The following is a 22,138-nucleotide window of genomic DNA, read 5'->3' as shown; positions in this document are numbered from 1 at the left end:
ATGTAAACACTCTTATTCATCAACCATTCCGGCAGGACTAGGGCTATTATCTTCCACGGAGAGCCCCGAACCTGGGTACATCGTGCGTCTTGTTCGCTAGTTACTAATCTCGTTCTCGGAGCCTGTCGGCGTCCTTTCGGCTCCAACCACTCTCGATAAGCGTACCTATGGCATATGTCGTGAGGAAACGACAACACTTTGCAACCTCGACTCCTTTTTTTTGCAATGCTGAGTGGGTTTTGGCCTTTAACACCCATGTGATGCACGCTCTATCATCTTCTCTTTCCAGCCATTGCCCCCTCTTGTTGGAGGATAACAAATGGCCTAGAAGGCCAAGATCTTTCAAGTTTGAGAACTTTTGGGCCTCTTTGCCCGGCTTCTCTGAAGTGGTGAAATTGGCGTGGATGAGCACGTCGGGCACTCGGAGCCATACCAAGTGCTCTACCACTAGTTCAAAAAAAACGGCAATATGGCTGATACGTCTCCATCGTATCTACTTTTCCAAACTCTTTTGCCCTTGTTTTGGACTCTAATTTGCATGATTTGAATGGAATTAACCTGGACTGACGTTGTTTTCAGCAGAATTGCCTTGGTGTTATTTTTGTGCAGAAATCAAAGTTCTCAGAACGTCCTGAAAATTTACGGGGAACATTTTTGGAAAATATGAAAAATACCTGCGCAAAGATCCACCTGAGGGGGTGGGCCAGTGGGCCACAAGCCCTGCCACCGCCACCCCCCTGGTGGCGGTGGGCAAGCTTGTGGGGCCCACACGGCTCTGCCGCCCCCAATCTCAGCTCTATAAGTTCACTTTCGTCCCAGAAAAAATAAAAAGAGAAGATTTCATTGCGTTTATGATACCGAGGCGCCGCCACAACATGTTCTTCATCTGGAGGGCATATCTGGAGTCCGTTTTGGGCTCCGGAGAGGGGAAATCGTCGCCATCGTCATCATCAACCTTCTTCCCTCTCCAATTCCATGAAGATCTACGTCGTTTGTGAGTAATCTATTCATAGGCTCGCTGGGCGGTGATGAGTAGGATGAGATCTATCATGTAATCGAGTTAGTTTTGACGGGGATTGATCCCTAGTATCCACTATGTTCTGAGATTGATGTTGCTACTACTTTGCCATGGTTAATGCTTGTCACTAGGGCCCGAGTGCCATGATTTCAGATATGAAATTATGATGTTGTCACCAATATATGTGTGTTTTAGATCCGATCTTGCAAGTTGTAGTTACCTACTATGTGTTATGATCCGGCAACCCCGGAGTGACAATAACCGGAACCACTCCCGGTGATGACCATAGTTTGACGAGTTCATGTGTTCACCAAGTGCTAATGCGTTGGTCCCGTTCTTTATCAAAAGGAGAACCTTAATATCCTGTAGTTTCCTTTTGGACCCCCGCTGCCACGGGAGGGATGGACAATAGATGTCATGCAAGTTCTTTTCCCTAAGCATGTATGACGACACACGGAATGCATGCCTACATCACATTGACGAACGGGAACTAGCCACATATCTCTCCGTGTTATAACTATTGCATGATGAATATCATCCAAACAAATCACCGACCCTTTGCCTACGAGTTTGTCCTACTACTGCTGTTACTTGTCTTGCTCTGCTGCTGTTACTTGTCTTGCTCTGCTGCTACTGTTGCTACTACTGTCGCTTGCTACTGTTGCTACTTGCTACTGCTGTCACTACTGCTGTTCCTTGCCACTGCTGTTACTCGCTACTTTGTTGTTACTACTTTGCTTGCAGATACTAATCTTTCAGGTGTGGTTCAATCTGACACATTCAGCTGTTAATACTTGAGAGTATCCTCTCACCTCCTATAGGCGATCAACAAATTTGGGTCGAATACTCTACCCTCGAAAACTGCTACGAACCCACGCGCTGGTGGGCCATCAACAACATTCTTCTAGTTCCGTTGCCGGGGAGTGCTAGCAGCATTCTTCTGGTGCCGTTGCAGGGGAAGGTTTGTTGTCACAGAATCAACATTCGTCTAGCTATTGCCAGAGAGTGCCAGTCAGCATTTTTCCGGCGCCGTTGCCGGGGAGGTATTGCTATATTCTCTGAGTCACTTGGGATTTATATCTGCTGATCACTATGAAGAATCTGAAGGATCCAAAAACCAAAGTCTTGCCCTCAACTACGAGGGGAGGTAAGGAATTGCCATCTAGCTCTGCACTTGATTCACCTTCAGTTATGAGTAAGTTTGCGACATCACCTCCTGCTAGAAATCTTGATATGTCTCCTGTGCTTGATGATGCTTATGGTGCTACTGCTAGAGATGCTATGCGTGATGATGCTAGAGATGCTATGCCTGATACTGCTTTGCCTGATGATGCTATAGATGCTATTTTGCCTAATGATGATATGCTTGATACTGCTAGAGATGCTACTTTGCATGATGTTCCACTAGGGGTATTCCTTGATGCTCATATTGCTAGAGTTACTGCCAATGCTCGTGGTGCTTCTGAAACTGCCGATACTATTGAGATAGAACCTGCTTTTGCTCCTGTTAGATCTAGCTCTCCTAGATATGAATTGCCTGATATACCTGAGGGTTACGTTATGGAGGGAGAGATAGCTGAGGATTTTCTTGCGTGTAAGGATGCCTATGACACTGAGAAATTACTTCTCAAGTGGAAGGAAAAATCTCTGAAAGCTAGCATGAAATACGACCCGAAGTTTGCCACTTCACCTATCTTTATCATCGATAAGGATTATGAATTCTCTGTCGATCCTGAGATAATCTCTCTAGTCGAATCTGATCCTTTCCACGGTTATGAGTTTGAGACGGTCGTAGCCCATGTTGCCAAACTACACGATATAGCCACCCTTTTCACTAATGAGGAGAAGATCTGCCACTACTATATCCTTAAGCTACTTCCTTTCTCTCTAAAGGATGACGCTAAAGCCTGGTTCACCTCTCTTCCTCCTGGATGTGTGAGTAGTCCCCAGGATATGGTCTATTACTTCTGTGAGAAATATTTCCCTGCCTATAAGAAGCAAGCTGCCTTGCAGGAAATATACAACTTTGCTCAACTCCAAGAAGAGAGTCTCCCACAAGCTTGGGGGAGGCTCGTCCAGCTACAGAATGCTTTGCCTGATCACCCTCTTAAGAAGAACGAGATACTTGATATCCTCTATAACGGACTTACCGATGCCTCTAGAGACCACCTAGATAGTTGTGCCGATTGTGTTTTTAGGGAACGAACTGTAGAACAAGCTGAGACCCTACTGAATAACATCTTGATCAACGATAATACTTGGACTATTCCCGAACCACCTCCTAAGCCAACTCCTAAGAAAATAGGTATTCTATTCCTCAGTCCCGAAGATATGCAAGAAGCCAAGAAATCTATGCAAGAGAAAGGCATTAGATCTGAAGATGTCAAAAATCTACCACCTATCAAAGAGATCCATGGTCTCGATAACCCGATACAGGTAGTAGAAGTGAATTCTCTGCGTAGGTTTGATGAGAGTGATATTCCTTTTGACAAACCTGCTAGCCTATGCTTTGATGAATTTGACAACTTTGTTGCCAAACAACAGAGTTTCAACAATTATGTTAGCACACATTTGGAACAAAGTACTCGTATGCTTAGCCATTTAAGTGCTTGTGTAGACAGAAATGTCAATGATCTGAAGCTTCTGAGTAAACATGCCTCTATGATTACTACTCAGGTAGAACAAGTACTTAAAGCTCAGAATGACCTGCTCAATGAACTAAAAGACAACTCTGTTAGAGTCATTACTAGAGGAGGAAAAATGACTCAGGAACCTTTGTATCTTGAAGGTCATCCTAAGAGAATTGATCAAGATTCTCAAGGAATCAATGCTTATACACCCAGTCATCCTAAGGAGAAGAAGAAGGATGATAGAAACCTACATGCCAGTTCACCAAATACTGTCACACCTGAAGAACCTAATGATATTTCTGCGTCTGATGCAGAAACACAATCTGGTGATGAACATGAAGCTGGTGACAAAATGGACAGTGATGTTCATAATGATGCACAACCTAGCAATGATGAGGATGTGGAGATTGAACCTACGGTTAATCCTGATAACCCACAACCTAAGAGATACGATAAGAATGACTTTACTGCTAGGAAGCATGGTAAAGAAAGGGAGCCATGGGTTCAGAGATCTATGCCCTTTCCTCCTAAGCCATCCAAGAAAAAGGATGATGAAGATTTTGAGCGCTTCGTTGAGATGATAAGACCCATCTTTCTGCAGATGCGGTTAACTGATATGCTCAAGATGTCTCTGTATGCCAAGTACATGAAAGATATCGTGACTAATAAACGGAAGATACCAGATCTTGAGATCTCCACCATGCTTGCCAATTACACTTTCAAAGGTGGAACTCCTAAGAAACTTGGTGATCCCGGAGTGCCCACTATACCTTGCTCCATCAAAAGGAAACTACGTAAGAACTGCCTTATGTGACCTTGGAGCCGGTGTTAGTGTTATGCCGCTCTCTCTTTATCGTAGACTTGAGTTGGATAAGTTGACACCCACTGAAATTTCTCTGCAAATGGCCGACAAATCAACTGCTTTCCCTATCGGCATTTGCGAGGATGTGCCTGTTGTGGTTGCTAACACCACTATCTTAACAGACTTTGTTATCTTGGATATTCCCGAGGACGATACCATGGTTGTCATCCTCGGAAGACCCTTTTTAAACACTGCAGGGGCTGTTATAGATTGCAACAAAGACAATGTCACTTTCCATGTCAACGGTAATGAGCACACAGTGCACTTTCCGAAGAAACGATATCAAGTACATTGCGTCAATGCTATCGAAAAGACTTTATCGATTCTTATTGGGAGCTTTGAATGCCCTATTCCTCGTGTCAAGATGAAGTATGATTTGCTTGTTGGGGAGATACATATCCCCATTGAGGTGACTTAGTGGCTATTCGAAAATTCTCCATTCTCTCTTGAGATTCGAGAAGGTTTTGTCATGAGGACTTGATCAACCCCATTGACGGATTTCTTTCGATGACCATGAAATGGATGAATCAAAGAGTCACATACCTCTGTTTTGAGCTTTCATTTTCTGTTGCTTAGAAGAAAAATGACGGATTTAGTTTAGTTTTTCCTGTTTTCTGTTTTAGCGTCCCGGAGAAAAATTCCTCGAAAATAAAAGTTCTCCAATGGTCCTGGAAATTTAGTATGATTTTTTCTGGAATTTTTGAAAATTACTGGGCCTGAGAGCTGGCCTGGGTGCCAGACCAGTGGGCCACAAGCCCATCCACCGCCATCCCTGGTGGCGGAGAGCAAGCTTGTGGGGCCCACAAGGACCCCCTCCACTCATTCCAGCTCCCAGCCTCTTCTTCCACCTCCAGAAAAAAATGTTTCGCAGCTCAAACCCGTGTCCTTGCTCATTTGGCTGTGATTTTCAATCTCCTTGCTCAAAGCACCATTCTTCGAACCGTTTTGGCGAAATTACTCATTGGCAAGTGACTCCTCCATTGGTCCAATTAGTTTTTGCTCTAGTGCTTTATCTTTCGCGTATTCTTGCTACCTTGGTGACCCTGTTCTTGAGCTAGAAAGGTTGATTTTAGCTGGTCCCAAGTAGTTTTAGCGCGCGATATGGTCTCTAGGCACTAGTAGGAGTAGTTGCTACAAGGTATGGATGGTCTTCATTCACTTTTCTCTTGAACTTCAAAAATTTCAGCAAAAGGAAATTATGTTCAGGAGGAAGTTTCATGGTGGTTCCTCAAGTAAGAAGGGTCCCCGTCTTTCTTTTCGGGAGCCCAAACCATTTCAACTAAGGGACGCACTGGTGCAATCATGTGAATGGCCTTCAGATGAGTTTATGATCGAAGCAGGTTTCAAGGATGAGTTTGATACACTTGTCTGCAATGCCGGGTTAGAAGAATTCCTCTCAGATAAATGTGAACAGTATGCTATGATCACTGCCTCTTTCGTGCGAAGATTTAAATTTTCAGTTGGCCGTGACTCATCCATACTGTTTGATCTGTACGATAAATCCTATGCCATGGATTTGGAGGATTTCAATATGATTTGCAAGATACCCGATGGGGGTAGTATTAATGATCCTTCTAAGTCTTCGGTCAGAGACTTTGTCTCCAGTATAACTGTTGGAGAAACCAGAGATATCACGCAAGCCACCGTAGGAAGCATCCATTTCCCTGCCTTGCACTACTTTGCTCTCTTCATAGGTAGGTGCATTAACGGCAAGGGTGCACATTGTCACCTATGCGCTTCTGAGCTTAGTATCCTTAAGAGCGCACTAACAGGTGACAGGAGCTTCAATATGGGAGCTATAATAGCAAGGAGGCTGAATAAAAATGCCAGTGAGGGGGATTTCTTTGGTGGAGTTTATGCTACACGCTTAGCAAATTTTCTTGGAATATCCATCCGTTCAGAAGACCCTCCTCTCCGTACAGCCTACCTTGATCGTGTCGCTCTAACACGCTACCAGTTCCTTGAGAGAGATCATGGATCCCTCCTATACCGCTTGATATTTAACCGGCAGCGTGTTTTCCATATTACCCTTCCTGCTCCTGCTTTCTTTGACTTTCAGGTAAAACGAGGATACTACATAACCATAGGGGAGGTAGAGGAGTATGAGAGGGAGGCGACGGTTGCTCGACTTCGCGATGCAGCTATTCAGGCAGTGGCTCCAGCACTCCCGTATAACACCCATTATAATTTTGGGTTTCGCCAGGACCATCCCTCGGAGTAGACCAAGCTAGGCCAAAAGCCTAAGCTTGGGGGAGTACATGTTCTCACCGACTTTACATTCATGCTTATGCTTTCACTTTGTTAGCTGGTGTTCACACTTTGCCACTGTATTATCCATGCTAGTTTATTTTCGTTTTTTTTGTTTTCTTGTTTTGTGTCCTTTTGAGAAAACCCAAAAAGATTTTTCTTTCTTCTTTTGCTTGTTGAGAGCTTTCTCGTGTAAATAGTTTTCTTTTTCTTTGGGTCAAGGTAGAAGATATTGGTTACAATGTTTAGTGGCTCTTGCATGCATACCTGTTTAGCTTTCAAAGAGCCATATTACTTTGTCTTCTCCTTTGTGTTTGCCTGCGGATTCAGCTTAGTCCAATGCACGAGCACTCTTATTATTGTTCACATCGTTCGATCGTGCAAATGAAAGGCAATAATGATGATATATGATGAAGTGACTGAGACTGAAAAGCTGGTATGAACCCTATCTATTTTGTTTTTGTAAATATGACTAGCTTGTCATCCCAGATTCAACCTTGTTGTGAGAGAACCATGTTTGCAATGACAACTTAGAGATCATAGTTTCTGATGCCATGCTTATTTAGCTGAGAGTTTATAATGGTTTGTCTTGAATGCCAACATAGATTTTGAGATTACTACGATGTAGTATGATAGTATGGTATTCTCCTTTGAATGATTCAAGTGGCTTGACTTGGCGCATGTTCATGCATGTAGTTGAAACAAAATCAACATAGCATCTATGATGTTCGTGTTCATGGTGATTTATATCCTGTTCATGCTTGCCTTCAATGTTAGTCAAACTCATTGTATCTTGATGACTGTTGTCGCTCTCTAGTTGGTCGCTTCCCGGTCTTTTGCTAGCCTTCACTTGTACTAAGCGGAATACTGCTTGTGCATCCACTTCCATAAACCCAAAAGTTTTTCCATGAGAGTCCACCATACCAACCTATTTTGCGGTATCTACCTGCTGTTCCAAGTAAATTTGCATGTGCCACTCTCTAAACCTTCAAGAAATAATCTGTTTTGCATGCCCAAACCGCTCATGTGGTGACAGAGGGCTATTGGTATCTTCCATGCTAGGAGTGTTATCCTCGACATGTGTTTATTCACTGTCATTCACGAGAAAGGGACCGGTAATTGGAATGCCCAGTTCCACGCTTAAATCGAAAACATAACTGTAAAACAAGACTCCCCCCGGATTGATGTTAGTATGGACGGTACCCGAGGATTCGTCTAGCCATGGAGTGTGATTGATTGGTGATGGGGGAGTTAAAACTTTACTTTTCTGTTTGGGAACCGCCTATAGCATGAGTAGCATGGAAGATATTGAGAACTCTTGGTATTTCTTTGACAATGAAAGCATGCCAACCAAAATTATTATCTCTGTTTTCAAAGCTTGAGCTCTGGCACCTCTGCAAATCAATGCTTCCCTCTGCGAAGGGCCTGTCTATTTATTTTCCTATTGAGTCATCCTCCTCTTTTATAAGCACTAATTAGAGAGCATTTCTGACATTTTTATGCTTTGCTTTTGATTGATATTGAGTATGACTATGACTGGATCTTCGGTGCTATGAATTACAATGTTTAGTCAGCCCTTGATCTTTGAAAGTGCTCTGCATTTATGCTTTGCGGTCTCAGAAAGAGCTAGCGAGATACCACCTATTCATATTGCTTCATGCTTGTTTTGATTGAAGTGTTGGTATTTGAAACTCATTATTATTTGCTTATTAGCTGATTATGCCATTGATATTAGTTTACCGTGAGACCTTTGTGTCACTTGCTTATGTGCTTAACTTGTGATCTTGCTGAAATTCTGGTTATGAGTTAGACATAGTTGCAACAACAAGATCAAACAGAGTTTGTCAAAGTTTTTCTTTCTCTTTGAGTGTGTCAACTGAGTTGCTTGAGGACAAGCAAGGTTTTAAGCTTGGGGGAGTTTATACGTCTCCATCGTATCTACTTTTCCAAACTCTTTTGCCCTTGTTTTGGACTCTAATTTGCATGATTTGAATGGAACTAACCTGGACTGACGTTGTTATTTTTGTGCAGAAATCAAAGTTCTCAGAACGTCCTGAAAATTTACAGGGAACATTTTTCGAAAATATGAAAAATACCTGCGCAAAGATCTACCTAAGGGGGTGGGCCAGTGGGCCACAAGCCCTGCCACCGCCACCCCCTGGTGGCGGTGGGCAAGCTTGTGGGGCCCACACGGCTCTGCCGCCCCCAATCTCAGCTCTATAAGTTCACTTTCGTCCCAGAAAAGATAAAAAGAGAAGATTTCGTCGCGTTTACGATACGGAGGCGCCGCCACAACCTGTTCTTCATCTGGAGGGCAGATCTGGAGTCCGTTTTGGGCTCCGGAGAGGGGAAATCATCGCCATCGTCATCATCAACCTTCTTCCCTCTCCAATTCCATGAAGCTCTTCGTCGTTTGTGAGTAATCTATTCGTAGGCTCGCTGGGCGGTGATGAGTAGGATGAGATCTATCATGTAATCGGGTTAGTTTTGACGGGGATTGATCCCTAGTATCCACTATGTTCTGAGATTGATATTGCTACTACTTTGCCATGCTTAATGCTTGTCACTAGGGCCCGAGTGCCATGATTTCAGATCTGAAATTATTATGATGTCACCAATATATATGTGTTTTAGATCCGATCTTGCAAGTTGTAGTTACCTACTATGTGTTATGATCCGGCAAGCCCGGAGTGACAATAACCGAACCACTCCCGGTGATGACCATAGTTTGATGATTTCATGTGTTCACCAAGTGCTAATGCGTTGGTCCGGTTCTTTATTAAAAGGAGAACCTTAATATCCCGTAGTTTCCTTTTGGACCCCGCTGCCATGGGAGGGATGGACAATAGGTGTCATGCAAGTTCTTTTCCCTAAGCACGTATGACGACACACGGAATGCATGCCTACATCACATTGACGAACGGGAGCTAGCCACATATCTCTGCGTGTTATAACTGTTGCATGATGAATATCATCCAAACAAATCACCGACCCATTGCCTACGAGTTTGTCCTACTACTGCTGTTACTTGTCTTGCTCTGCTGCTGTTACTTGTCTTGCTCTGCTGCTACTGTTGCTACTACTATCGCTTGCTACTGTTGCTAGTTGCTACTGCTGTCACTACTGCTGTTCCTTGCCACTGCTGTTACTCGCTACTTTGTTGTTACTACTTTGCTTGCAGATACTAATCTTTCAGGTGTGGTTCAATCTGACACATTCAGCTGTTAATACTTGAGAGTATGATCCTCTCACCTCCTATAGGCGATCAATAAATTTGGGTCGAATACTCTACCCTCGAAAACTGTTGCGAACCCATGCGCTGGTGGGCCATCAACAACATTCTTCTAGCTCCGTTGCCGGGGAGTGCTAGCAGCATTCTTCTGGTGCCGTTGCAGGGGAATGTTTGTTGTCACAGGATCAGCATTCATCTAGCTATTGCCAGAGAGTGCCAGTCAATGGCTTACCGAGAGCAAGAATCTGTTCTCCAGGGCGAAAGTCCAGTTCCATGCGACCCTGCTTGTGATTCTCCATATTGACATTGCACAAGAGGCAAGAGCCCTTTTTGTGGAGGAACATAACTTACGCTTGAGGCTCAAGCGAAGGGTGATTAGTTTGTCGGTTCTAGAGAGGACTAGGAAGAGTCAATGTGCTCGGTTGGCAAACCTAAGGCATGGGGATGCAAACACAAAATTCTTCCACCGCCGCATCAATGCTAGAAGGAGGAAGAATCACATTCACCGGATCAAACACGCACATGGATGGGTGACCAAGCATGACGAAAAAGACAAGATCATCCATGACCACTTCTCTGAGGTCATGGGAAGGGAAAGCGGTAGCAACAAAGATTTTAACTGGGATGAGCTAGGTTTGGAGACCCACAACTTGCACGATCTAGGTAGCGCCATCACGGAAGATGAGGTATGGGCGGCCATTAAAATGATGTCAAGCGATAAGGCGCTCGGTTCAGATGGTTTCACGGGTATCTTCTTCAAAAAGTGTTGGGGTATCATCAAGCATACGGTCATGAGGGTCATCCAGCATTTCGACTGCCATCACACCTCCAACCTATCGATGGGTAAATTCTGCCAATGTTTCCAACCTCTGAAAAGTGAAATATGGGTTCTAAAAATAAAATTATATAAAACAGAAATGTCACCTTGTGAAACAAATTGATTGAAAATGTGTAACAGTTTATTTCAAAAAAAATTAACGATCTTATTTCCAAAATGCGCAATTGAAATAGATGTGTTTTTTGTGAAACAAATAGTGAAAAGTGAAATGTGGGTTCTAAAAATAAAAATAACATGAAACTGAAATGTTGACTTGTGAAACTGATTATTTGATAGTGTGTGACATTTTATTTTGAAAGTCTATTTTTTTATTTCAAAAATATGGAATTGAAATAGATGTGATATTTTCGAAACAAGCTGTGGAAAGTGAAATGTGGGTTCTGAACATGGAAAGAATATAAAACTGAAATGTCCTTTTTGAAAATGATTATTTGGAAATGTGTGACAATTTATTTTAAAAGCGTGAATTTGTTTCTTCAAAATGTGTAATTTGGAATAGATGTTATTTACGTGAAATATGTTTCATGATTTTTGGACCAATTTAAAACGTATAAAATATGTCTTGTTTCAAAGGTCTCTGCTGCAGGAGTTAAATTATGTAGAAAGTTTTAAAATTAGAAGTTTGGTTTCAAAGGTTTGTACCTGTCTGACTAAAGGTTGTCTTTTGTGGGACCCATATACCATATTTACATATGTATTCCCAACATAAAATAATTTGCTTTTGGGCAGTACTGGGCAGTACCGTTAGATCTCCAATGCAGCAAAAATCCCTCGATGCAGCAAATATAGGCCACGACGCAACAAATTTTGTCCACGGTTGCAACAAAAATATGATTGTAGCAAAAAATATCAACGTGGTCATAGCAAAAAAGAAGGACGCTAATGATGCGTGGTAGTAAAACAAAATGTGGGTTGTAGCAAAATAATTCGGAGAACTTGGGTTGCAACTCTCACGAACGTGTATGCAACTTTTTTAATGAACGGTTGCAGCAAAAAATGATACCGGTTATTGCAAAAATTAATACGGTTGTAACAAAAATCAAATGTCGGTTGTAGCAAAAAGATCCAACAAACTCGAGTTGCAACCAAACGTGAATGCAACTTTTTTAATGAATAAATTGTAGCAAAATGAGAAACGGTTGTAGCAAATTTAAACTTGGTTGCAACAAATCTGAATGAAGAAAATGTTGCAAGCCCTGGCAAGCCAGCCGTGCAGGGCGCGCGCGATCAACCGAACACTTCGGCGGGCGCGCCGGCTAAAAGCGTTTTCCTTTGCTTTTTATAATGAACAGTACCGCGCACATCTAAAATAAAAACAAGTTGCTATGGATTTGCCTGCAATTTTGCATTTTGGAGGTTGGTATCGCTGCTGTACCACCTGCTGCAAAACGATCTCACCGCCGTCACGTCGGTCCGTGATGGGCGATGCTCTGCGTCAGTGTGTCGGCCGAACGATTCGACCGGCCGCGCGCGAGCCGCCTGATCTGCCAGCTGGAGACGAGCTGCGCTGTTAGATCTTCATGCAACATTTTTCTCGATGCAACAAATTTTAACGTTATACAACAATTTTCGTCAACGGTTGTAATAAAAAAATTATAGCAAAAAAAATATCTACGTGATCATAGCAAAAAAACGAAGCATATGATGCGTAGTAGCAAAATGTTAAATGCCGGTTGTAGCAAATATCTACGTGAACGTGTATGCAACTTTTTTAGTAAACGATTGCAGCAAAAAAATGATGTCGGTTGTAGCAAAAATTAACACGGTTGTAGCAAAACGTCAAATGTCGGTTGTAGCAAAAATTCAACGAACTCGAGTTGCAACCAGACGTAGATGTAGCTTTTCGAATAGACAGATTGTAGCAAAATGGAAAAAAAAACGTTTGTATCAAATTCATACATGGTTACAGCAAATCTGACGAAAAAATGTTGCATGCATCTGCCAGCGAGGCGCGCAGCCCGCGCGCGATCGACCGAACGATTCGGCCGGCGGGACGGGTGGAAGTGTTTACAGTCCGCGATTGAGTGAGCCGGATGAGGCGCTCTTCTCCAGTAACTCCTCTGCCGCTCGACATGGCCGCCAGATCGTCACTCCGATGCCAATTGTGCCAATTGTTCGCCGGAACTAGCTCATCGAAGCTCCTCGCGACACACTCATGCAAAAGCACGGCACATATCAAGTTTTGCGCCGCGTAAGTTAGAGCATCTATAATTGGACATAATAAATATTATCATTTAAATGTTTATGGACGCGCCGGTGAGAGATCAGATGTGTTTCATGTTTATCTATCTGCATATTTATATTTTTTATTTTCTTTCTTATATGTTTGTCAGGTCACCTGCATGTGATTAGTGACTAGAAGATGAAGAAAATAGATGAATAAAAAAAAGTGATTCGGAATGGGGCCGCGTTCTACGTGACGGACTCATCGGGCATGTCCGCAAACCCTCATATCCTTCCTATATGAAAAATGTTTAAAAGAATCCGAATGATTTCTCCACAAGTTAAGCCATGTCGCCTGTTCGCCACGCGTCCGCGGGGCCACACCATGATCCCGTGCAGTTTTCCTTATCTCTAGCGTCAATGGCGGTCTCTCGTTCCCTTTTTCCTACCGCATGCCTGAGCGAGAACTCCCTTTTCCTCTCCTACCTTTGTCTCATCCCGTCCAATATGTCCATCGGCTCGCCATTAATCGTGGTCGAAGCAAGCTGCACCACCTCTTCACCATCAGCCCTCGTCAGAGCAACCCGGGGTCAATGGTCGCCGGAGCTGCGATGCTCCAACTCGAGGGCGCTGCAGTTGGCCGGGTGCCACGATGCAGGGTCATCGGTGCTCCAACGGCTCTCCGGTGCATATGTCGTTGTTACGAGAATTGGGAGCCATCCTCATGGGCTCTAGCTACACAAATCAATAGGTGGTTGCGAGCTACAATGGAGCTTCATCGATGGTGCAATGATGCTTCGCCGAAGTTTCATTGTAGCTTCGCTGGCGCCATCGATGCCGCGTTGGAGCTCCTTCGGGGCTGCACAGGAGCTTCGTCGGAGTTGCATTGGAGCTTCGTCGGAGCCGCCGGGGCCGTGTTGGACCTCTGTCGGGGGCTGCAATGGGCCTTTACCGGAGTTGCATTGGAGCTTCGTCGGAGCCGACGATGCTGCGTTGGAGCTCGGTTGGGGGCGCAATGGGGCTTCATCGGAGGCATTGGTGCTGCCATGAGCGTTGGGGGCGGGGGAGGCATGGAGGTGCCGCAATGAAGGAGATACAAGGACGGCTGGGCTGTCCTCATGGAGGTCTAACTAGAGGAGAAATACGGGCTACGAGCCTATAGATCAAACAAGCCCTATGCTTTAATCAGACGGCTCCCAGGGCGGATGATATTTTGCATATATCATCTAGCTGATCTGTAACATCGGCCTTTCTATATTTGTGTTCAATATAAGGATTCACGGACAACCCAAGTTTATATGAATGATATGAGTGGTCCGGTTGAATTACATTTTTTATTCTCTCTTTTGATTGATCTAAGACTAGGCGCGTCCGAAAGACCGTTTGAGATGTCCGGTTGTACATGCTCTTAACGACTTTTCTATTCATTTCTTCTCTTTTTATTCGACTAGCAACGATTGTGCACATCCCACAACTCCCGCTGGTTCGTGCCATCCCAAGAGCGAGCTCTTTGCGCCATGAGAAACACTTAAACAGTTGAGTCTAAGGACATTTCCAACACCGAATCTTAAACCAACCACATTCGTTTAGACCGTGAAAGACATATATCTAACGTGGATGTGCATCAGTCTTACTAAAAGTATAGACATTTTTTTCCAAAACCTCAGACGAACGTGGAGGGCTTTCCAGGCATTCGGACAACACCACGCCCGCTTCTGATCGCCCTAGCCCATCCAAAACCCTTCTCTCTCGCCCGCGTGCGTTCCCACCCAACGCTGGCTCCCCGCATTCATGTCGTTGTAGAGTAGTCGGTCCATATTGAAGCCAACCTAGAGCGGAGGCTCCTTCACTGAAGCGGCGCGCCAATCAAGGGTGCCGCCCTGCTGCATACCCTCCTGAACATGCCTCTTCGCCGTATTGAAATGCATCCATTAAACCTGTGCATGTGCCAATAAACCTACTCCGGCCACACGTCTGTTCCTAAGACGGACGACATTAAACACAATGTCAGGCAAACTTCTCGCGTCCGCTCGCTATTCAAAAGAGGGCAAACGGAGGGCAAGAAATGCACCGCTTCTCCGCTCCTCGTCTCGTCTTTCCATCATTATCTTCACCGTTTCGATGGCATCCGACTAGCCAGAAGAGCATTTTTACGACATAAAAGCCGGCTTGGCAACATCGCCACTTTGGGCCAAGGAAGGCCACCGCAGGCGAGCCGTCGATGTCCACAACTGGTGTCTCGTCCTATCTCGCATGACACCTTCCTTCCCCGTCCAAAAAACAAGCACAGATCCGCGTTTCACGGATGCGGGATGCAATTTTTTTCCTTGAGTTGAAGCACCCTCTTTGCCACTCACGCGAGCAACACAACCAAAGATAGGGATAGGGGAGGAATATACATGTGGGGCTCCCGGTAGTGTGATAAGAGGGCTAGTAGACATGGGAAAGATAAAGGGATCCGTCGTGACCGACCATATGTTTGGGAAGGTCCTAGGGCGAACTCGGTGACATAGGCCCCTAAGATTATATGTGTGTGTGTGCCTATTTAAAATAAAATGTATCTGTGTGCTCTATATGAACATACATATATCCGACTTATTTACAAAACCTTAAGAGTAAACTTTCAACAACCATACACCCTTAGCTCTAGATTTCTAATAATAATTATTGGGCAATGTCATATTACAACGAGAAGACTAGAAATATAGCAAAATAAACTGGTATAATTACCTTAAATAAGAACCAATTTCTAGTGACTTGATTGGCCACCATAATGCTTTGGCGCTTCAAAAATAAGTAAAGAACCCTACGGTGGTTTAATTGAGAGACCATGCAAGTACTTCTTAGGAAACATTGTAACCTAATATCATGAAAAAAAAGAACACATAGAATTAGAAATTTATGCATTAGAACCGTAACAATAATATACTATGTAGATTGGAAGTTGGGGATGAATGAATTATATACATACTGATGAATGTGAAACACCAAAAGGATGAGAGGACAGTGAACTGAACTCGCGGTTGCGGATTGTCGGACGTGAGCGGCCGCCAGCCAGGGCAGGCGGGTAACGACCAACACGCCAACTGCGGCATGTCGACATGGTGAAAGAGCAGACTGGAGTGTTGGGCGGCGAGCGGCTACATGAATCGGAAGAGATGGATGACGGACGAAGAATGAAAGAATCTCTCCCTAATAATAAAGGACGTAGTCTTCTGTCGTCCGTCGTGATATTTTTGCATAAAAGCCCCTGACATTTTGTGTATTCAACCCGCACTCCTGATTTGAGTGAACAAAAAATGTTTCAGTTTTATTAAAAAAAGACCTAGCTCACATTATCCACCCCGTCCTCCATCGCGGGATCGTCCTCCACCAGGGATCCTCTCTCCGGATCCGTCCTCCACCACGGCCACTTGCACGCTCCTCTCCGGCCAGTCCTACACCGCGGCCATGAGCACGCTCCTCTCCAACCCCGTCCTCCGGCAAGGTGCGTCGCTGCGCCTCTTGCCGCCGGCGTCCCGCTGCAGCAGCCAAGCAAATGGAGAGGCGGTGCGGACGGCCAAGCAAAGTCCGGGGTGGGGCATTAGTTCTCTCGATCCAGGCGAGATCTAGGCGGGGCATGGCAGCTCGGGCACGTCGCGCGTGGAGGCTTGCCGGGGAGTGGGGTCGTTTGTCCGATTTGGATGATGTTGCGCCATCACTTCTGGTTCGTCAAGGTCGATGGCCCTGCCGACGCGACGGGTCTAGGGTCGCTGTCGCCCTTTCGAAGCTCCATCTCCTCCCTGCTTTCTTCATGTGGTTCCAGCCGCCAGGTACCAAGGGTCGGCCCCCAGCACGGTGGAGCTACTCTGCTGCTGCGTTTCCTAAGGGCGTCCAGGCGCGTCCTCGGTCCCAGCCATCCATCATCAAGATCTGGTATCATGTGTCTTTTTCCAGTGATGTGAGTTAGCCTCCACGATGCACTTCCAACTCTGTAAAATTTGTAGCTGTAGTTGGCATGAGAGGCGCCTTGATGCAAAGCTACACGCTCACATGAGTGTTGGCACTTGAGCTTGTCACTGTGTGGGTTGGTCAGCAAATGAATTTGTGGATCAATATTGCCAGCAAAGTAATCAAATGATTTGTGGATCACTGCCAACAAATTTTATTAGTTTAGATAGTTTGTGGATCAGTACTGCTGGAACATGAATTTAATTATTGCTATTTTATTTTGTTTACCAATAAATTCGCTTTTTGTTGTTTAACAAAAAGGATGTCCCTCTTGGCAAATCTTTTATTTCGCTTTCCGGTGAAGCTGTAGTTCTCCATAAATTGTAACTAATTTTTGGATCACACTAAGCAGCCACCATTTCTTGATTTCGGTAGGGTCTGTACATTGGGTTGTTGAGTGATAGCTGAGTGGCCTCTGTTGGTATGAAAATTCATCCAAAATCTGGTAAGAAATTACCATAGTACATATTCAACTCGTGAAAAGTACTGAAACATCAAAAGATTGCATGCTTTATATGTAAATATCTTACTCGGAAAACAAGATCATGGAAGAGTCATCTCTACAGTCATTAGAAAAAGGGCTGAACATCTGAAGATTTCTTGCCGAGATCGCAAAAGATTTCTTGCCGAGATCGCAAAAGAAAATTAAGACAACATGCCTGTCAGTGTCCTGAATGCATAAGTCAGTATCTAGAAAACCTGAAGTAAAATTGATATATGTCAAATGACCTATATTTCTGATTCTACATTTTCAAGATATAACAAAGGGTGGTTTCACTAGAGAGAGTGTCGCGTATGGCTCACATGAACTCCAGATGTGGCACCTCTTTGAAAATAGGGTTGACTTTTTTCTTCTGTTGCAACGCACGGACATTTTTGCTAGTATATCTGATGAGGATTGCGGCACGTGATTCGCTTTAGAACGCTTCACCTTTCCCTAACGATCAGCCAATTAAGCCTAGCCCATCACCCTGCCTTCCTTGTCTTCTTTTCTTTACCTAAACATTTTACGAGGCTATACATCCATACCAGATCATGGGCCCTCCAACTCGCGGGGCCCTAGCCGGTCGTCCCTTCGGCCATACGCCAGGGCCGGCCCTGACTGGAGGGCTAGGGAACATTCGGACGTGCATAAGATTTTATCTATTTTAGTAAAAAATATACCCAAAATGTAATGAATTTTGTCCGGTCTATATGAAATCCGATGTATCTGTATGAAATTCATTCAGTTTGTTGATCAAGTGTTTGAAATGTATGCAAGCAGCCTTGAATGACTGTCTCCGGCATCACCGTCCACGGACTGACCCATTGTTCCATAGACGGATACCGGAAAATAATATTACACACCGCATTAAAGATGCCCAAAGAGCTAAAAACTAAATAACCGACTAAACATAATAAAAATAAGGGAAAAGATTACATTCTATCGGCTGATCACGCGCGCCCGTCTGCCGACTCCATGGCCGTTCGATCATGTGTTGATCAGACAGTCGACAACGTCCCGCTTTCGTCGAAGTCGCTTTCGTTTTTTCTATAGCTCATTTATTGTTTCAGTACACTTTCCTGCAACTCACTTGTTGTTTCAGGATAGTTTGCTGACTTTCGTTTTTCCTGCAGCTCACCTATTGTTTCAGGACTGTTTCCTGCAACTCACTTGTTGTTTCAGGATAGATTGCCGAAGCCGCTTTCGTTTTTCCTGCAACTCATCTATTGTTTCATAACAGTTTCCTGCAACTCACCTGTTGTTTCAGGATTGTTTGCCGAAGCCGCTTTCGTTTTTCTTGCAGCTCACCTATTGTTTCAGGACAGTTTCCTGCAACTCTCCTAGCCGTGTCGTAGTTTCCCTCTCCTAGCATCGTTCGCTGCCAAGCCCGAGCTCCGGCCATGGCCATGGCCGCTGAGCTCCCATTTCCTGAGCTCCTTCGCTTGTCGTAGTATCCTCATCGCATTCTCCACACTTCCCTGAGCTCGTAGCTAACTCCAGCTCCTCCCCTCGTTGCCCCTAGCGACGGGCCTGACCTGGCTGAGCTCCGGCCGCCGCCTTCGGTCATCCCTCAGCCCCCGAGGACCCCCATCCGATGCGGCTGAGTAGGGGCTACGCCCCAGTGGCCTCAGGTGCCACCCCCGTGCCCGGCAGCACGGTCTCCACCGCGACCAGAGACGTTGTTTTAGAAATTGTTTCCGCAACGCATTCATTGTTTCTGCAACTAGACCGTTGCTTCAGAAATTAATTGATCAAGAAAACGACCGAGCCGCGTGCTAGCAGGTGGATCGGACGACTACGAGCGCGTACATCGAACGGTCATTCGGATGACGGATGTTTAGTACAGATCCGCCGGTGGACGCCTAGCTGTTCCTTGAAAATAAAACAAGGAAAGCCAAAAACGCTGCAAACTAGTAACGCTGGCGGTGAAAAAACGGCTGCCATAGGCCATAGCACCTGTTTGAGCTCCGGCTGGTTTTATTCAACAGTGAATATACGGGTTCAATTCCTGGTGGATGCACACCAACAAGAAGCGTTGTCATGTCAGTCCATAAAATCCTCTGGAGCTCTGTGCAGCTGAGTTACACACTTGTACCTGCACAAGAGCACCGAATACAGTTAAGTCAGTTAACAAGAGAAGTTGAAAAAAGAAAAAGTCAGTTAACAAGAGCACCGAGGTCGTCGTGTGTGAGAGGCGTGAACTCTGTCAGTTTCTGTGAACCGTGGCATGCCGTGGTGGCCTTGTGATGCATATAAGCCGTCGTGAGGCACAAGGGAGGATCATCCACCACCCCTTCGCCCGCAACCAAAGAAAAGAAAATATGGCCGTATCTCTCCCTCTCCGCTCCATCCTTCTCCTTCCCCCGCTCCTCTTACTCCTCACCCTCCCGTCGCTCGCCTCCGCCTGCGACCGCTGCGTGCACCGCTCCAGAGCCGCCTACTACACCTCCTCGCTCACCCTCGCCGGTACCCATCGATCGATTCAACTCTTCTCGATTCATGCAGCTGCATATTATGTTCATATGGATGCTCTGTTTTCTACCTTTGCATGTGTGGTTCTGATTGTTCGATTGTCGCTCGTGTCTTGCAGCCGGTTCCTGCGGGTACGGCGCGGCGGCCGCGTCCCTCAACGGCGGCCTGCTCGCCGCGGCGGGCCCGGCCCTGTACAGACAAGGCGTCGGCTGCGGCGCGTGCTTCCAGGTGCGGTGCAAGGACGAGGACCTCTGCAGCACCGCCGGCGTGAGGGTCGTCGTCACGGACCGCGCCAGGTCGAAGACGAACGACACCGACCTCGTGCTCAGCAGCCCGGCGTTCGCCGCCATGGCCCGACCCGGCATGGCCGCGCGGCTCGCCAGGCTCGGCGCCGTCGACGTCGAGTACAAGCGGTAATCAGAACGCCCCTCTCTGGTTTTCACCAACCGCGGGCGCCATGTGCGGCATACGAACAAAAAAGAGAGCGGCGGCCGGCCGAGCATGCCTGCCGTCATGGCATAAATACATGACATGACTTCACTTGTCTCGAAGCTGTTAGAATTTGGAAGCGATGCTCACGGTTGTGAACGCTGCCGCGCATGTGCAGGGTGCCGTGCGAGTACAAGGGCAAGAACCTCTCGCTGCGTGTGGAGGAGCGGAGCCGCGCGCCGAACAAGCTGGCCGTCACGCTGCTCTACCAGGGCGGCCAGACCGACATCGTCGCCGTCGACGTCGCGCAGGTCGGGTCGTCGTCGAGCTGGAGGTCCCTGACACGCGACCACGGGCCGGCGTGGAGCACGAGCCTGGCGCCGCCGGGGCCGCTGCAGCTCAGGGCGGTGGTGACCGGCGGGTACGACGGGAAGTGGGTCTGGGCCGACCGGGAGGTCCTGCCGCGCGGGTGGCGCGCCGGCGAGGTCTACGACACCGGCGTGCAGATCACCGACGTCGCCCAAGAAGCCTGCTTCCCCTGCAACGCGCAGGAGTGGAGGTGAGGTGACCACCGACGACGACGAGGCAAGCCAAGAGGAAGAGCTAGGCTCCAAAATCATGGCTGGGCATCGAACGAAATGGCAAGCCTCGTCACTGCTGCTGCCCGTTTCGGCTTGGCTTGGAATTGCAATTGGAAGGATTGGTAGATAGATAGAGATTAGTAACTGACGCAGAGACACGTTGAGTCCTTGTTGCTTATCCAACTCTTGTGGACAAACGTGCATGAGCTGCAGCTGACGTGTGAGATACTAGTAGTAGTATGTACGAGTAGCAACCATGAAGCGATAATGAGTAGACGACGGCGGCGAGGCCGTGGCCTGAATCGCCGGACGTACAGACAAAATACTACAAAATCCGGTAACTTTTCTCGGTGGGCAGCGTCGCAAGTCGCCGAGCCGCAGGATTCATGCTCCGCTGCTTTCGGCGACGATGTTCTTCGCTCGATGACTAACGATTTTCATTCATGGGCGCCAAGCCAATCTCGATCGGTCGAATGGGTTGGTGACGAGGTTTATCATTTGTTGGACGACGGACGAAACTAGTCGTCGGTCTTTCCAGGATTCACTCAACGAGACGGTCAGGAAATTAGGGTAGTGGAGTATAAAGCCAGCCCGCAGATACGGATGTGGGAGGCGGCTGTCCAACGCCATCCGCATATTTAAAAAAAATAACGGGATGAATTCCGTGTAAAGGCAACGGATTTCATACGAATTGGACGAGCAGATTTATATTTTGGACATATATTAGTCTGCTTGTAATGGATAGTATCATATACTAGTATCACCACATCCGTAATGCATAGTATCATATGTTAGTATCATAGGGTAGCTCATTTATTGTAATGTAAGACACATAGTAGCACATCATTTAATATGATACAGTATTATAGTATGATACTCTTCTTCATTTAATTCCATGCCATCTTATCAAAATTGCTTAGTTGACATGCATGATACTACCTATGATACTTCCATTACGGGTAGCCTTAACTGAAATGATAAAACTATATGTATGTACGATCGTACGAAGCTTCATACACTACACTAGTCTATGACCGGCCGTGATGATTTCCTTTGTCTTGTCCATATCCGAAGACCCACTCATCGAGCTGCTGGGAGCTCATAAGGTATATTCTTCTCCGTATTTTCCCTATGTCCAACTGTGTTGCTCATCCAAATGGCAAAGAGGGTGCTTCAGTTGGAAGGAAAAGGG

The 22,138-nt window shown here is 45.9% G+C and overlaps 1 protein-coding gene across 1 annotated transcript; it reads left to right on the top strand.

Moving 5' to 3' along the window:
• The first annotated feature begins 19,169 nt into the window (after window positions 1-19,169).
• Window positions 19,170-21,420, top strand: LOC123449769 (expansin-like A1). The gene is made up of 3 exons (XM_045127093.1): window positions 19,170-19,930; window positions 20,055-20,349; window positions 20,544-21,420. The coding sequence occupies exons 1-3, from the start codon at window positions 19,711-19,713 to the stop codon at window positions 20,926-20,928; spliced, it is 900 nt and encodes a 299-aa protein (XP_044983028.1). The 5' UTR covers window positions 19,170-19,710; the 3' UTR covers window positions 20,929-21,420.
• Window positions 21,421-22,138: the final 718 nt, after the last annotated feature.

This window comes from Hordeum vulgare, chromosome 4H (genome assembly GCF_904849725.1).
Source record: "Hordeum vulgare subsp. vulgare chromosome 4H, MorexV3_pseudomolecules_assembly, whole genome shotgun sequence".
Classification (NCBI taxonomy): domain Eukaryota; kingdom Viridiplantae; phylum Streptophyta; class Magnoliopsida; order Poales; family Poaceae; genus Hordeum; species Hordeum vulgare.
The sequence above is the reverse complement of the archived record's forward strand: the minus strand, read 5'-3'. Positions and strand labels throughout refer to the sequence as shown.